Source organism: Anolis carolinensis, unplaced genomic scaffold (genome assembly GCF_035594765.1).
Source record: "Anolis carolinensis isolate JA03-04 unplaced genomic scaffold, rAnoCar3.1.pri scaffold_8, whole genome shotgun sequence".
Lineage (NCBI taxonomy): Eukaryota > Metazoa > Chordata > Lepidosauria > Squamata > Dactyloidae > Anolis > Anolis carolinensis.
This window is the reverse complement of record NW_026943819.1, coordinates 20,541,120-20,558,731: the sequence shown is the minus strand read 5'-3', so window position 1 is coordinate 20,558,731 and position 17,612 is coordinate 20,541,120. Positions and strand designations below refer to the sequence as shown.

At 37.9% G+C, this 17,612-nt stretch overlaps 2 protein-coding genes across 2 annotated transcripts in view; one reads left to right on the top strand and one right to left on the bottom strand.

Moving 5' to 3' along the window:
- The window catches only part of LOC134293432 (uncharacterized), a 451,452-nt gene that overhangs the window by 262,137 nt on the left and 171,703 nt on the right, over positions 1-17,612 (top strand). The window lies entirely within an intron of this gene.
- Positions 1-17,612, bottom strand: part of barx2 (BARX homeobox 2) — a 51,562-nt gene that overhangs the window by 10,765 nt on the left and 23,185 nt on the right. The window contains exon 2 of the mRNA XM_062961132.1: positions 5,142-5,445. Coding sequence (XP_062817202.1) covers positions 5,142-5,445 — 304 coding nt within the window. The remainder of the gene's footprint in view (positions 1-5,141; positions 5,446-17,612) is intronic.

Sequence of the window (17,612 nt, the reverse complement as noted above, 5' to 3'; positions counted from 1 at the left end):
TGAAATCTAGATATGCTACATCCACGGCATTCCCTGTATCGACCCAACTCGTAACTCTATCGAAAAAAGAGATCAGATTAGTCTGGCATGACTTGTTTTTGGTAAATCCGTGTTGACTATTAGCAATGACCGCATTTGTTTCTAAGTGTTTGCAGACCACTTCCTTAATGATCTTTTCCAGAATCTTGCCTGGTATTGATGTGAGGCTGACCGGACGGTAATTGTTTGGGTCGTTCTTTTTTCCCTTCTTGAAGATAGGGACCACATTCGCCCTCCTCCAATCTGCTGGGACTTCTCCTGTTCTCCAAGAACTCTCGAAGATCTCGAAGATGAGAGTCCCTTCTTATTATCCAAGATATTCGCTTATCCAAACTTCTGCCGGCCCGTTTAGCTTGGATGAGACTCTACTGTATCTGTGGTTTGCTGTAAAAAGGATTGAGTCTCTCCTGGCTTTCCCAATGAATACTTTCTAAATAGCTTTTAGTTCTGTAGGTAGTTTACTTACGTTTTAATCATTATTTTGGTATATTTTTGCCTATACAGTTGGACCTCCATATGGCTTGAAAATATTTTTTTAAATCCAAAAAATAAACCCTAGTTTCCACTTCTTATTTCAAAAACCCAACTTGGCCTCCAAATGTAGAATCAATGAGTTTTAGAAAAAGATACTTTTGCAAAAATAATATTATTCCCTCTCGCCTTTTAGGACCTCTGGGGACCACAAAAATGACCATGTACGTAATGAGATATAGAAAAATGAAGAACTGTGATACTTGGCATTACCTTTCTAAGAGTTATGTAAGATGATACAGGTCTGCCAAACAAAATGAATCCCATTGATTCAATGGCTCTACTCTATTAAAGACAAATGAGTTTTGGCCTTGCCAGTGGGTTTATCAAAGCTCAAAATTCACACTGAATTGGGTCAAGACGGCTTTGTTGTGCCAACTGGCAACTAGATTACCTATAGCCCTTGTAAACCCACTGCTGCGCTTGTTCAAAACAAGGAGCACTGCCTAGGAAACCAAAGCAACAAACAAAGGGAGAGGGTCGGAGAACCGCAGAAGCAGGGCTTGCTCATCAGGCTCAGTCACGTACGATGCCAAGGCGTATTAGCACCAGGAAATTCATTCAGCAGCCGCCTGAGCGCATGATTGATGGTGCCGCCCAACCAGTCCTGTGAGGTTCTAGCCTGACGTTCACCGCCCAGATACTTGATCCTCCTTGAACATGGACCTTTTGCTAAGGGGGTGCATAATTCTGACATGCTGAACATTTGAGCTTTTTTGGAAATCTGACAGTTTGAAGCATCTGAATGCACTGGGCGTGCTGATGGGCATCTAGCCCTGACCATGAGTGCAGTGCCAAGCAATTGAAATGCCAACAGCATGACTTCATGCGCCAACAGTGTGTGGGCAGAAAGAGAGGAGGAGGAGGAGAATCTGAGTGTGCCAAATGCAAAACAAAAGGGGAGTAGAGGGTTAAATGAGAAAAGTCAAAAGCAAATATTGATAATGCTCTGTTTTATTAATCATTTCAGGTGAGTTGCGTAGAACGTGTCTCTGGTGGTGGTGTAGCCAACAACAAACTATAGCAAGTCAACAGTGAGTGAGCTGCAAGGATATACAGGACAATCCAATGCATAACAAGCTTGGTACCAGGAAAAGCTAACTGTGCAATCAGAAGCTATGTGGATGGTGTTATGCCTACCTTTGGGTTTGCCAGTACAGTAGAGTCTCACTTATCCAAGCCTCGCTTATCCAAGCCTCTGGATTATCCAAGCTATTTTTGTAGTCAATGTTTTCAATATATTGTGATAATTTGGTGTTAAATTCGTAAATACAGTAATTACAACATAACATTACTGCGTATTGAACTACTTTTTCTATCAAATTTGTTGTAGAACATGATGTTTTGGTGCTTAATTTGTAAAATCATAACCTAATTTGATGTTTAATAGGCTTTTCCTTAATCCCTCCTTATTATCCAAGATATTCGCTTATCAAAGCTTCTGCCGGCCCATTTAGCTTGGATAAGTGAGACTCTACTGTAATTATGCTTGAGATATTACAAATGTATAATGGTTTATTCTAAAGCAATTTCCCATGGAGTAGCGTAGTGCAAAATTAGAATCAGAGACATGGATATAAATGGAAAAATAATCTAGAATTGTAATAATGAGGATTGAAAGCTAGCAAAAAGTATTTGAACTTGGTGGTCCAGAAAGTGCAATGGGGCTTAACTGTGTTATACATGTTGTTGACATTCTTGATAGAACAAAGTCAGAAAGTTCCTTCAAGATTGCTGTTCTGGGCCTGAATATATTGCACAAGATTTCCCTAGCCTAAAATGATACATATTATTATATATATTGGGTTTATGGTTCCCGTCCCCTTGATCTGGTCATGTAAGTGTGATTTATTGTTATAATTGTATTATTTTACTTTGTTTAATAATGTGTATTATGTTGCTTATGTAATGTTTGTGTTGCTTTTATCACTGTAAACTGCCCTGAGTCCCATCCGGGAGATAGGGTGGTATATAAATAAAGTATTATTATTATTATTATTATTATTATTATTATTATTATTATTATTTGGTTATTAGATTTTTTTAAAAAAAAATGTGGACAAAGAGAGAAAGATTGAGAGAGTGTGAGAACAAGCAATTGGCTTCCTTCTCCTCTGGCTCATCACTGGAATCTCTTCCCCTCCTTATATCAACCATTGGAAATATCTAGGTCACACTTTCAAAGGAAACCAGGATGAAAACCAGTTTCTCTCTGTGTTCCTCACTTGTATTGCTGTACATAATCCACGCTGGCAAGCTCTCTCGCAGTCTGGTATGTATTTTCCACTGATATGATCTATTCACGTAGCCTTTGATTCTAAGGAAAGGGCACTTTGAAATCTGAGCCCACCATGCGAGTGAACCCTCAACCAAGAGCATGCTGCTCTTCACACGCTCAGAAGCCATCCTGGGCTCTCAGCACCTGAACAGCTGAGAGGAGCACAACAAGCACCGTTCCTCAAGTGGTCGGAGGACATCACTCCCACCGGTCTCCAGCCCTGAAGACACTTTGCTCCAGCACTTAAATCCCACATCGTGATTTTCCATGCACAAATCACCACACAGACAAGTGTGGAGTGGAACATTTGAGTGAACATTTAAGGGCAGCAAAAAAAAAAACCAAAAAAAACCAAGACCATCTGCTTGCTTACATCAGCACATGATGCAGCTGCAGACCCTCAAACTTGGTTCACTATGCCATTCATGTGCATTTAGGCAGTTGCTACTGAGACATGAAGATATCCTCAGATGAATTACATTTTCCATATATATGAATGCTAATAGACTGAAGGCAGGGAGGAAACGGATATAAATTTGGAACTTACAATATTTTTATATGTACCATTCAAATAGAAGACTGTGACCCCTTATTGGAAATATATTGTCTGAGAAATAATTATGAAAGACTAATAGATGAAAGTGCAGTAAAGTCTCACTTATCCAAGCTAAACGGGCCAGCAGAAGCTTGGATGAGCGAATATCTTGGATAATAAGGAGGGATTAAGGAAAAGCCTATTAAACATCAAATTAGGTTATGATTTTACAAATTAAGCACCAAAACATCATGTTAGACAACAAATTTGACAGAAAAAGTAGTTCAATACGTAGTAATGTTATGTTGTAATTACTGTATTTATGAATTTAGCACCAAAATATCATGATATATTGAAAACATTGACTACAAAAATGGCTTGGATAATCCAGAAGCTTGGATAAGCGAGGCTTGGATAAGTGAGACTCTACTGTATTGCATTGTATGCAACAAACACTTGCAATGTATGTATATTTGAATGAATGAAAATAAATAAACATTATATATATAAAATAAAACAGGAGATGGAAAATACAGCCCAAAAAAAGAAGTCTTGCTATCTTGGTTTTTAGTTCTGTTCCTGGTGTTATTTAAGGTGCTGGTTCAGAAAATTGCATTGGATAGTTACATTAGCTCTAGTTTCTTAGACATGGTTATCATTTTTTCTAACGGATGAGCAGATGAAGACTAATAGATGGCCTGGGCTATGTATCTAAAAAACTAGAGTTAATAGAGCTAATAGGGGGAAAGTGGTGCCATTTTTGGAATCAGCTGGTCAAACATATCCAGAAACAGATCTGACATTTGAGGCACCAAAATGTGTGTTGAAAAGTGTAAGAAAGCATAGGCAAGTAGATCAGGGGAGAGAATCATCCTCCTTCCTGGTCATTGCCTTCATGATGGGTTGATAAGAAAAAAATTAGTGCTGATAGGGAAAAAAAATCAAGACAAAATGAATGAAGAAAATGAGAAATAATGAGAAATAGGAGTAGAAAGAAAGGAGCCCCGGTGGCGAAGTGGGTTAAATCACTGAGCTGTTGAACTTGCAGACCAAAAGGTCCCAGGTTCAAACCCCGGAAGCGGCGTGAGCAGCCACTGTTAGCTCCAGCTCCTGCCAACCTAGCAGTTCGAAAACATGCCAATGTGAGTAGATCAATAAGTACCGCTCCAGCGGGAAGGTAACGGTGCTCCATGCAGTCATGCCGCCCACATGACCTTGGAGGTGTCTACGGACAACACCGGCTCTTCGGCTTAGAAATGGAGATGAGCACCAACTCCCAGAGTCAGACATGACTGGACTTAACGTCAGGGGAAACCTTTACCTTTTTAGGGGTAGAAAGATCCTACCAATTTTCCACCAGCCTCTGGGTTGCAGGCAAAAGGGTCTAGATGCCATCTAAGAGACATAGTGGAAGCTTTGTCATGTCTTTGGAGTGCCCTGGGCCATTTCAGGCCAACAAGAGGCCTTTTTCTAACAAAAAAAGTAACTTTCTATTGTTAAAAATGATTCCTTCATGGGCCTAGAAATAGCCCATAGGTCCAAGAAAATATGGTAAAAAATCCCTTACATCTCATCAATGGCTGTAGGGGGGTTGGAGACATTTAGAGGCAATCATTTAGTTACTTTTCTTGGAAGATGTTTCAATAGAGAGATATTTAGCATGGGGAAGCAAAGTTCTCAGAATGGCTCATCCATGCTTTGGGACCAAGATGCCAAACTAATGTGGAAGTTTTCACCATCTATAGTTTCTCAACCCACCTGTCTGGCGTGGATAGGTATTTCTGCTTTTGGAATTTCTTCTCCAGGCCCATGAGCTGAAGTTCCGTAAAGATGGTCCGACTCCGACGGGGCTTTTTCAAGCGAGGGGTGGGCTGCTCCGTCTCGGATTCGCTGCTCCCATGAGTTTCACTGGCCTGGGTCTCCGAGGAACAGGTGCTCCCGGGAGTTGGGTGCGGAGAGAGGACCCGCGAAGAAGTGCTCCCGGCCGGGATGAAGTGGGAGATGGCGGAGGGCTGCCGGGTGATGACCGAGATGAGGGGATAGGCCCGCAGAGAAGGGGAGCCTGGAAAAGAAAGGCCGCAGAGGGAAAGGGGTTAGACCTCAGGATGGAAGCTTTGCAGGATGGTTCCTCTTTAAGGTCCAAAAGCCAGGTTCTACTGAGAAGGGTGGATAGAAAAAATGACCTTGTTTCTTTTCTCTCCTTTGGGAAGTATTTATTTACATATTCTATCAAAAATAGTGCAAAACACAACTAAAGTTTTAAAAAAACAAGAGTGAACGAGGAAAAATATATACTGTATATACTCAAGTATAAGCCTAGTTTTTCAGCCCTTTTTTTAAGATTGAAAAAGCCCCCCTGGGCTTACACTCGGGTGAGGGTCCTGGTTGGCTTATATTTGGGTCAGCTTATACTCGAGAATATATAGTACATTTATTATTTTTCTCTATTATTATTGGTATTATTACATTTACAGTAGAGTCTCACTTATCCAACACTCGCTTATCCAACGTTCTGGATTATCCAACGCATTTTTGTAGTCAATATTTTCAATACATCGTGATATTTTGGTGCTAAATTCGTAAATACAGTAATTACTACATAGCATTACTGTGTATTGAACTACTTTTTCTGTCAAATTTGTTGTATAACATAATGTTTTGGTGCTTAATTTGTAAAATCATAACTTAATTTGATGTTTAAGGCTTTTCCTTAATGCCTCCTGGATAAGCGAGACTCTACTGTATTATTTTTCTCTATTATTGTTGCTACTATTACATTTATTTTACTTTATTATTATTATTATTATTATTATTATTATTAATACATTTATTATTTCACTCTGATCTTATTATTATCATTGCATTTATTATTTTACTCTATTTATTATTACATGTATTATTTTCCTGTATTTTTTATTATTACTATTATTATTATTATTACATGTATTATTTTACTCTATTATTATTAAAAGGATACATAAGCACATTTACATTGAAGAAGATGAGAATAATGATTTGATCAGAGTTGGACAGTCTTATCTTAAATCTGAGCTTTATGTAAATATTCAAAAACATTTAACCTACCGATGCCTCAATTAATGTAATTTTATTGGTATCTATTTTTATTTCTGAAATTTCCCACCCTTGGCTTATACTGGAGTCAATGTTTTCCCAGTTTTTTGTGTGTGGTAAAATTAGGTGTCTTGGCTTATATTCGGGTCAGCTTATACTCGAGTTTATATGATAGATATATACAGTAGAGTCTCACTTATCCAAGCCTAGCTTATCCAAGTTTCTGGATTATCCAAGCCATTTTTGTAGTCAATGTTTTCAATATATCATGATATTTTGGTGCTGAATTTGTAAATATAGTAATTACAACATAATTGAACTGCTTTTTCTATCAAATTAGTGGTATAACATGATGTTTTGGTGCTTAATTTGTAAAATCATAACCTAATTTGATGTTTAATAGGCTTTTGCTTAATCCCTCCTTATTATCCAAGATATTCGCTTATCCAAGCTTCTGCCGGCCCGTTTAGCTTGGATAAGTGAGACTCTACTGTATATATAAAGTTACACATAACCAGGGCTAAAACTGAATCAAAGGTAAAACACCAAATCTCCAACTTAAAACAAGAAATACCACTAAAACATGAACATTAAAAAGCTTAGGCATTGACAGCTAATCTGTAATAAAAAAGTTTAAAAATCAAGAAAGAAAATGTATTATTTTACTTCTTCAGATCCAACTAACAAGCTTAATGGAATTATAATAACCATAGTTAGATAAATGCTATTAGATTACTTATTACTCAAAAAGTCTGTAAATGGTTTTCTAGAAGTCTTCACTTGGTTTATCCTTTCAAACACAATTTGGGCTAATATAGCAACCTTTTGTCATCCGTGCCTGTGTCAATTTCCAGGTCTGGGCAAACAGTGTTCTTACTTCTGCTATCACACATCAAAGAAGTTGTCCATATTTATTCCAATTATGTATTCATAGTGATGACCTAAATTCATAGAATCATGTCATTGGAAGGGACTACAAAGACTGTCTAGTTCAACCCCTGCCATGCAGCAACACAAGAATAAAGCACTCCTGAAAGATGCCCATCCAACTTCTGTTTAAAACCCTTCCAAAAGTCCAACAATCTATTCCACTGCCAAACAGCTATTACAGTTAAGTAAACAAACATAAAGGAGAGCAGAAACTCTTTTTTTTTTTGTAATTTCATGGTTCTAGTTTCTGTAGAAGCAGAAAGCAAACTTGCACTGACTTCTATAAGACGTCACTTCAGATATTTTAAAATATATCTTGTGTCACCTCCCGTCTCTTAGTTTCCTAAGACTTGGAATGCGCTACACTGTAGAATTAATGCCATTAATGCCATTGTAGTTTTTCAAGGTCTTTAGCCTTCCTTGCCAAAGAGTTCTGGTGCCTCGCCCAAACTACAAATCTCAGGATTCTTAAACATTCTGTGTACAAATGCATGCTCTCATTCTTGTAGTGATACTTAGTGTAAACAGATTTAAACACAGGTGGAAAAAAAATCCCCATTTTCATGTTTGTTTAATGGAATGTTAAGTGTGTCTGTCTATGCCAACAAAAGTCTTTCCTGCAAACATTGTTCTCATCCTAGCACAGAGGAACGAGGTGCCATATACATTTCTGTTTTCCCTGCCTTTCACAATCCCGGCACACAAGAAACCACAAAAGCCATTAAAAAGCAATAAATCAGCCAAGCTCAGAAACCACAGAGAAGGTTCAGGTGACCTAAACCCTTTAGAGGGAAGCATTTTTACAAGGGAACAGCTTCTAAGGACTTTAGCTAAGGATATTCTATATCAAGAGCAATCCGGGTTAATGTTTGTTTTCCTCCTTGGGTGGTGAACAAGGGAAGGGCTGGTGGTATGAATGGCTGTAAGACGGAGGAGCCTGAACAGCAGGAGAACAGTGGAAGACTGGCGTATTCACCATGGAGAAAGCCAAGAAAAAAAAAGAAAAGAAATTGGACCGGCCTTTGAAAAAGGTGGAAACAAAACAACATGGCAAGGCGGAAGAGTGAACCTTGTTTGATAGTGTGATCTCCACCTTCTGCTGATCTTCAGCAGAATGCTTCTCCAGCCAATTCTTGTGATCTGATCCTATTTCGGTTCTTGCTCATTTTGGGGTATATCCACTCACCCAATTCACAAAATTATAGCTCTTTGATATAAATTAATGTCCAAGGGCCACCTGCTGGGATTGGTAATGCACAGAGGGACTTCAAATTATCTCCTTTAGGTCAATACAATTCTCTAAGTAAATAATTATATGTAGCTTACCAAACTATAAATTCCATGATTACTTTTGATGTTATATCAAAAGGTCCAGAACTGTGTGGTGTGGATGGATACACCCTTTTACAGACATACATACACAGGCCATTTATCTGCACTTGGGATTTATTTGGAGCCCCCCTTGTCTTATACTCGGGTGAGGGTCCTGGTTGGCTTATATTTGGGTCAACTTATACTCGAGAATATATGGTACATTTATTATTTTTCTCTATTATTATTGGTATTACAGTAGAGTCTCACTTATCCAACACTCACTTATCCAACGTTCTGGATTATCCAACGCATTTTTGTAGTCAATGTTTTCAATATATCGTGATATTTTGGTGCTAAATTCATAAATACAGTAATTACTACATAGCATTACTGCGTATTGAACTACTTTTTCTGCCAAATTTGTTGTCTAACATGATGTTTTGGTGCTTCATTTGTAAAATCATAACCTAATTTGATGTTTAATAGGCTTTTCCTTAATGCCTCCTTATTATCCAACATATTTGCTTATCCAACATTCTGCCGGCCCGTTTATGTTGGATAAGTGAGACTCTACCGTACTACATTTATTATTTTTCTCTATTATTGTTGCTACTATTACATTTATTTTATTCTATTTTTTTATTATTAATAATAATAATACATTTATTATTTCACTCTCATCTTACTATTATTATTGCATTTATTATTTTCCTGTATTTATTATTATTTGTATTATTTTCCTGTATTTATTATTATTATTGATTGTATTATTTTACTCTATTATTATTAAAAGGATACATAAGCACATTTACATTGAAGAAGATGAGAATAATGATTTGATCAGAGTTGGACAGTCTCATCTTAAATTTGAGCTTTATGTAAATATTCCAAAACATTTAACCTACTGATACCTCAATTAATGTAATTTTATTGGTATCTATATTTATTTCTGAAATTTACCACCCTCGGCTTATACTGGAGTCAATGTTTTCCCAGTTTTTTGTGGTAAAATTAGGTGCCTCGGCTTATATTCTTGTCGGCTTATCCTCGAGTATATGCGGTATTTTAAAAATTCTATTTTGTTTATATCTTTCTCCCGACATGGGACCTATATCCCAGATTGATAGAACAACTTAACAATACTTGCTCAGGAATCACCAAACCTGGCCATTTTCTCATCCCTATGTGACTCCATTTCCGTTATTGATATTGACTGCTTTGTATCAAACACATACTTAACAATATTTGACATCTGAAAACATGAGTTTGGAGCTTTTTCATGTCTTCATTACTCTCCACAGAAATTGATAACATGTTATAGGCAATTTTGTTATTGGTAACTCACCACTTGCATTCTCCACATACTATTTGGAGCAAGCTGGTCAAACTCCAAAAACATTTACAGAGATATTAGCCACCTTCATGCCTGAATCTAAACTTCACTTTCAAACACTTATATTTGCCATAGGGTTTTCTTAAATTCCAGACAGGTCCAATTTAATAGAACTGAAGTGCATAGCATGCACACACACATGCAAACATTATCAACAAGCAATTAAAAATTGGCATGAAGTAGCTACGTCTAGCTGGTGCTGCTGAGGCTTGTCTGGAGTCTGGTCTAGGTTTCCTTTATCATTTCTTGCTTTGCTTTCTGATGCTTGTCTGCCATCACCTACAGTTATGGTAATGCCCAGGGCTAAAAACCGAGGAGAAAGTGATCCTCTCTCTAAAGTTTCTGCTTCTTTCTCAAGAATGAGAAAATATTTTTATTGCAATTCTCATCATCCTTCATTATTTGCCCTTGTTGACTAGAGTGCATAGATGTTAATATTCTACACCATTTGGAGGAACAAAACACATGCCATCCCCGATGTGGACAGTACCAAGTTAAATGTATGTATCATCTAATTTAATTCAAGACAGCTCCTTTTTGTTTTGAACTAATAAACAGAACAAACCCCAGAAAGCTGCAACCCACACAAGATTTGCTTAAAAAAACACTTAAACTAAAATATGTAACTACAGTAGAGTCTCACTTATTCAACATAAACGGGCCGGCAGAACGTTGGATAAGCGAATATGTTGGATAATAAGGAGAGATTAAGGAGAAGCCTATTAAACATCAAATTAGGTTATGATTTTACAAATTAAGCACCAAAACATCATGTTATACAACAGATTTGACAGAAAAAGTAGTTCAATATGCAGTAATGCTATGTAGTAATTACTTTATTTATGAATTTAGCACCAAAAAATCACGATATATTAAAAACATTGACTACAAAAATGCATTGGATAATCCAGAACGTTGGATAAGCGAATGTTGGATAAGTGAGACTCTACTGTATTAACTTAGTTAATGGAAACCAATGAGAAGTTGACCATAAACTCAAATGGCACAGGTTCTATTCTAAATCTGACTTAGTGATTGACCTTTAGCAAGTTACTTTACATCTCTATCTCAATTTTATTTATTGGCATCCTGATCCTTAAAAAAATTACTTGGTAATAAGCTCATTGATTTGAAAAGCACTTTCCCTATATGATTTTCATACGTTGTTCCCAGTAATCCTTATAGAAATACAGTAGAGTCTCACTTGTCCAACACTCGCTTATCCAATGTTCTGGATTATCCAACGCATTTTTGTAATCAATGTTTTCAATACATCGTGATATTTTGGTGCTAAATTCGTAAATACAGTAATTACTACATAGCATTACTGTGTATTGAACTTACTATCCAACATATTCGCTATCCAACATTCTGCCGGCCCGTTTATGTTGGATAAGTGAGACTCTACTGTACTGTAGATTTTATCTGGCTCTGAGAGAAAGAGTGATTTGCCAAAGGACACCCACTAAACCCATGTCTAGGATGAGATTTACTTTGGGCTGAGGGGGAAATTTCTTGCTTGGAAGTCATTTCTTTAATGGCATGGTGGTATCTTGATGAGTTAGAGTCTTCTGCATTGAATTTGTTTCTGGCTTTTATACCTGACTTCACAGCTCCTACCCAAAATAATGAACCTATTTTGGGGATAGATTTCACAACCTTGGAAAATTTGGAATAACACCTGGATAACATTTCTTGCACCTCTTGCAAGGACCCATCCTTTGCCCCTGTTTAAATGGCTAAAGCATTACATTAAGATTTAGAACTAAGTCCAATTCCCAAACCAGTAGCAAAATAACCTTGAGGGCGGTCTTCTCTTAAAGCAGAATGGTGCTCTTACGAAACACAGATAGGACCATGAACATTGTAAATCATCTCAAATATCTCTCAGAACATCATCAGGCATATTACAAAGAAGAACCGTAAACTGTTCTTCAATGATCAATAATATTAAAAACCAAATAAAATATTGAATTGTTATCATCATCCAGCAGCTGATACCACAAAGAATCCTGGTGTGGTTTAGATGTCATTATGACTGGTAGTACTTGAGAGCCTAACCATCCATGACTTTGTCTTTTGTTATTTTATATTACTGTCCAAGTTGGTGGAACTCAACTACTATTGTAGTAGTTGAGTTCCATAATTAAACTATGTGCTATAGGAAGACGTACTTCCTTTTTTCTGTCCTGGATCTCCCATCCTTCAGCTTCACAGAATGGCATTGAATTGTAGTGTTGTGTATGTGTGGGCATAACTTGTCAATTTATGGTGACCCCTTGCAATTTCTGGGTTTTTCTTAGGCTATGAATGCTCAGACATAGGTTCCCTAGTTCCTTCCTCTGAAATGCAGCATACAGTACTCAGTATTCATTGGCAGTCTCCCATCCAAGTACTAACCAGGGCTAACTGTGCTAAATTTCTAAGATCAGACAGGATCTGCTGTCTTTACAGTATTTAGGCCCTTGTTATGAAAGACATAGTGCACCCTAAACAATTTGTATATTATTATCATGTCCTTACTCCTCTGCAATCTTAGATTTTAGAATCATAGAGTTGGAAGAGATCTCACGGGCCATCCAATCCAACCCCCTGCCAATGTTTCTTAGTTAACATTGGTCATATTTATTTTTATTTATTTATTTTACAGCATTTATATTCCGCCCTTCTCAGCCCAAAAAGGACTCAGGGCGGATCACACTACACATATAGGCAAACATTCAATGCCTTTAACATAGAACAAAGACAAGACAAACATAGGCTCCGAGCGGGCCTCGAACTCATGACCTCCTGGTCAGAGTGATTCATTGCAGCTGGTTGCAACAGACTGGTCTTCCAGCCTGCGCCACAGCCCGGGCCTGTTATGGCATTTTTCTAGTTATGTTGCCCACATCCTGCATTATACATCTTTACCATGTCTCACCTTAGTACAGTAGAGTCTCACTTATCCAACACTCGCTTATCCAACATTCTGGATTATCCAACGCATTTTTGTTGTCAATGTTTTCAATACATCGTGATATTTTGGTGCTAAATTCGTAAATACAGTAATTACTTCATAGCATAACTGTGTATTGAACTACTTTTTCTGTCAAATTTGTTGTATAACATAATGTTTTGGTGCTTAATTTGTAAAATCATCACCTAATTTGATGTTTAATAAGCTTTTCCTTAATCTCTCCTGATTATCCAACATATTCACTTATCCAACATTCTGCCGGCCCATTTATGTTGGATAAGCGAGACTCTACTGTACTCTCATTCACATCTTAACAGACCCAAACCTATCCTAACAGTGTTACTCCATTTCCGTGATAATTTACCTCACTGTTTTTCTGCATATTTTTCGACATTATGAGGTCACCCTTCAGGAGTTTCAATTAAGATTCACTGCTTCAGATGAAGCCATTTTCTCCTTAACATGCGTCTTAGCCCCCAGTTCTTTTTAGCTCGGCACAGATCCATATTGTTACAATGATGGAAAAGCGCAGACAAAGAGGAAAACCTATGTGGGAAGCACTAATTAATTGCACTGTCTGAACACTAGTGATGGCAGGACATTTTTTCCTTCCAGGCAAAAACTTGACTAATAATCTGCTTTGGAAGAGAGAGAAAAGGAGGAAAGATTTATGGAGGTGCTCCTTGCTGGCACATCAGCTCCGCTCAGAGGCAGAAATGAGATCTTTGCTGAGAAGGCTGAGCAGCACACAAGGTAAACAGGAGAAGAAAATGAATGAACTCGAGACAGGAGAAGATCCATAAATCTCTTTGGCCTGAGGGGAACAAAGAAAAAAGAAACCTTAAGACAACTTCTTCCATTTCAGGTTTGCAAGAGGATACATAATCTGGAGCCGAAAGCCCTGGAAAACAGATCCCTGCTGAAGGCTTGGGATGCATCCCACCTCCTGCCTTAGATGCACAGTCTTCCAAACTCTCCTTGAAAAAGTTAAAAAGGGGGATGACATCTATGTGGGGCTGTCCCTCTGTGCTTCCAAACAGCTGTGGGCAGAACTTTAATCGCTTGACTAAGCTGTGAAGATAATTATTATAATTTTTCTTGCCAATTATAGAGCACTTTTCCTTTTCAAATTATTTGGGGAATAATTAACCAAGGCTATTTAACAAAGCTCTGGTAAATAATGGGCAAGGGGGCAGAATTTCAATGTGCATTATTATTTGCTAGATGCTGCACCAAACTTCTCTGTTCTTCACGCCTCACAATTCCCATTACTCCAAAAATCTCATTTCGAAAATTTACGTTGTGCTTCTACAAGTGGTAGCAAGGCCCGGCCCTATTAGCAACCTATCAACTTCACACTGCAGTATAATTTGAGCATAATAATAGTAATTAATAAATTTGACTGCACTTATAGCTCCCACGCCTGAAGGCCTTTGGAGGTTATACCAAAAGCTAATCGCGAGAATAATTAATGCTTACTTAACGACAAGACTTTTCACACTGCTGCAGTGTTTGCCTCTTTAAGGTAAATGCATTGACAGTAAGCAATTAGCTCCGAAATATGCAACAGCCTGAAACCTTGGGAAACCGAAAATAATTTAATAATGCAGGCCCTGAGGATCCGCCCATAGAATACAAAATAAAAAAGCCATATGTAAACACAATCTAACATGCCTCATCCAGATTTCACCCAATTAGGATTTGCTCATCACATCTTGGAAGCAAAGCACAAATTTTGCCAAGAAAACCTTGTAACACGTTTGCCATAAGTTGGAGTTGACTTAAAGTCACACAACAACAACAATATATCCTCCAACATTTCACAGGTGAAAAGCAGGAGACAGATACAGTCAAATACAGATGTAGCTCAGAGGAATTTCGCCTAAACTCCCTCACTTTTAGAAGGAAACTAGCTTTGCCCAGCCACGCGTTGCTGTGGCTTATGGGAATCCTTTGTTGGCCAGGTGGAATAGCAGTGAATAGCCTTGCAGTCTCAAAGCCTGGCCGTTTTCTGGAGTAGCTGGAGCTCTTTGTTGTATGAACGTAGAGGCATGGATGAGGGGTTGTGCTGCCAAGTTTAGTGTTTCTGGGATGTGTAGTTTTGTTGTTTTGTCCTAGGCCGAAATTCCATTATCCTTTTATATATATATACTAGCTGTGCCCGGCCACGTGTTGCTGTAGTGTTGTCTGGTGGTGTTGGTGAGAAATTGTTGAGGTAGTGGTGGTATTGAATGTCTGTTGTATGGTTGTCTTTATGTTTAGTATGCACACTGAAGTGGATTATATGGCAGTGTGGAGTCAAGATAATCCAGTTCAAAGCAGATAATATAAGATTCTAAATGGGTTATATCGCTGTATGGAAGGGCCTTGAGTCTACACTGCCATATAATCCAGTTAAAATCTGATAATCTGTGGAAGAGGCCTAAGTGAGGCCTAACTGTGCCTGTCCCCTGGGCTGAGTAGGTTGCTAGGAGACCAAGTGGGCAGAGTTTAGCCTTCAAACTGGCAGCAATTGGATAAAAACTATTATTCCTCTCCCTCTAATTAGGACTTTATTTTTCTTTTCTTTTTGTTGTATCAACCTAGAGCCGTGAATGATGGGTGGTGTTGTCAAATTTCGAGGTTGGGGGGGCCTGTAGTTTTGTTGTTTTGTCCGCTGCCCTGATGCCATCACTCCTTTATATATATAGATAGATTAATAGGCATTCAGAGCAGGCAATGCTTCTTTAATGGAAACTTTGCAGAAATAACATGGAAAGAGCTAGGCCCTATACCAAAGGAAATAATAAATTTCAGCAATTGTTTTATCCAGACCTTCCAAATCAGGATATTTACAAAAGATGCAACAAGGAATAACTCACAATCACAACCAAAAGCTATAGATGCAAACCAGCATCTTTAGCACCTAGTCCTACTGAAGCAAACACATGTAAAGTCAGGCTGTCACAAACAATCTCTGTATTATATGAGGCTCAATGCTAATGCGTAGTATGCCGCGTACGTGTTTATGTGGATGCCCAAGTGAGCAATTTCAGCAATCGGTTGTTGGCTTCCTGCACAGCTAATTATTGCAACTTCCATAAGCAAACAGATTTTGGACCGGTGACTCACAACAGACACAAAAGGCGCTTCAAATTTCACAAGCCCACCCTTGCGCCAGGTGCCAAGAAAACCCTGTAAGTGCCTGCTTCCATGTTGTAAAATAAATTGATGAGTGATGCACCAAGTCAGAAAGTGAAATTAATCATTTGGAGGCCACAAGCTCTCTTTTCTCTTTTTTAAATCTTGGCTGTCAAAGCTTTTGGAAAACGCATTCATCTTACAAGGAGATACATGTCTGGGTTGCATGGTGTGTTGTGTGAGGAGAAGGGAATCACTCCAATGCATTTCAATGTGGGAAGACTAGACAGCCATCTCTGGGGTTTTGCTTTTTAGTATAAATTGGGGACAAGGCATTCTTTATGCTAAGTAGTATAGAATCCTATTAAATGGCCCTGGTTATCAACTGAAGCTTCTTCATTCTCAACTCAATCAAAAATGTTTCTAGAAAAGACACAGTTCTGTGATAATGCTTCCCTGGCATTTCTAAAGCAGACAGGACTGGGAAAAAGCTTTGCATGAAAGTCCAGATAGCCATTGAAACAGCTACAGTAGAGTCTCACTTATCCAACATTCGCTTATCCAACGTTCTGGATTATCCAACGCATTTTTGTAGTCAATGTTTTCAATATATCATGATAGTTTGGTGCCAAATTCGTAAGTACAGTAATTACTACGTAGCATTACTGTGTATTGAACTACTTTTTCTGTAAAATTTGTTGTATAACATGATGTTTTGGTGCTTAATTTGTAAAATCATAACCTAATTTGATGTTTAATAGGCTTTTCTTTAATCCCTCCTTATTATCCAACATATTTGTTTATCCAACATTCTGTCGCCCCGTTTACATTGGATAAGCGAGACTCTACTGTACTTTGGATTTGGATTCATTTCCAATCCCAATACTGGTCATGACCTGTAAAGACAATACTGCAAGCAAGGTAGACAAAATAAAGGCCCCACATGGAAAGAAAAGTTCAGGTGTGCTTCAATGAATAAAAAAGCTACAGTAGAGTCTCACTTATCCAACATTCTGGATTATCCAACGCATTTTTGTAGTCAATGTTTTCAATACATCGTGATATTTTGGTGTTAAATTTGTAAATACAGTAATTACTACTTAACATTACTGCATATTGAACTACTTTTTTCTGTCAAATTTGTTGTATAACATGATGTTTTGGTGCTTAATTTGTAAAATCATAACCTAATTTGATGTTTAATAGGCTTTTCCTTTATCTCTCCTTATTATCCAACATATTCGCTTATCCAACGTTCTGCCGGCCCATTTACGTTGGACTAGCGAGACTCTACTGTACTTGTATACATTTCAATAGATACATGGATTAGATTCAAGTTCCCTAAATCTCCGGAGCTCTGTTATTTTAATTCTTTGATCTGAGACCTGTTACAATAGAAAGAACATCCTTCCCTTCCACCAGCCCACCTCACTCCCTGGGA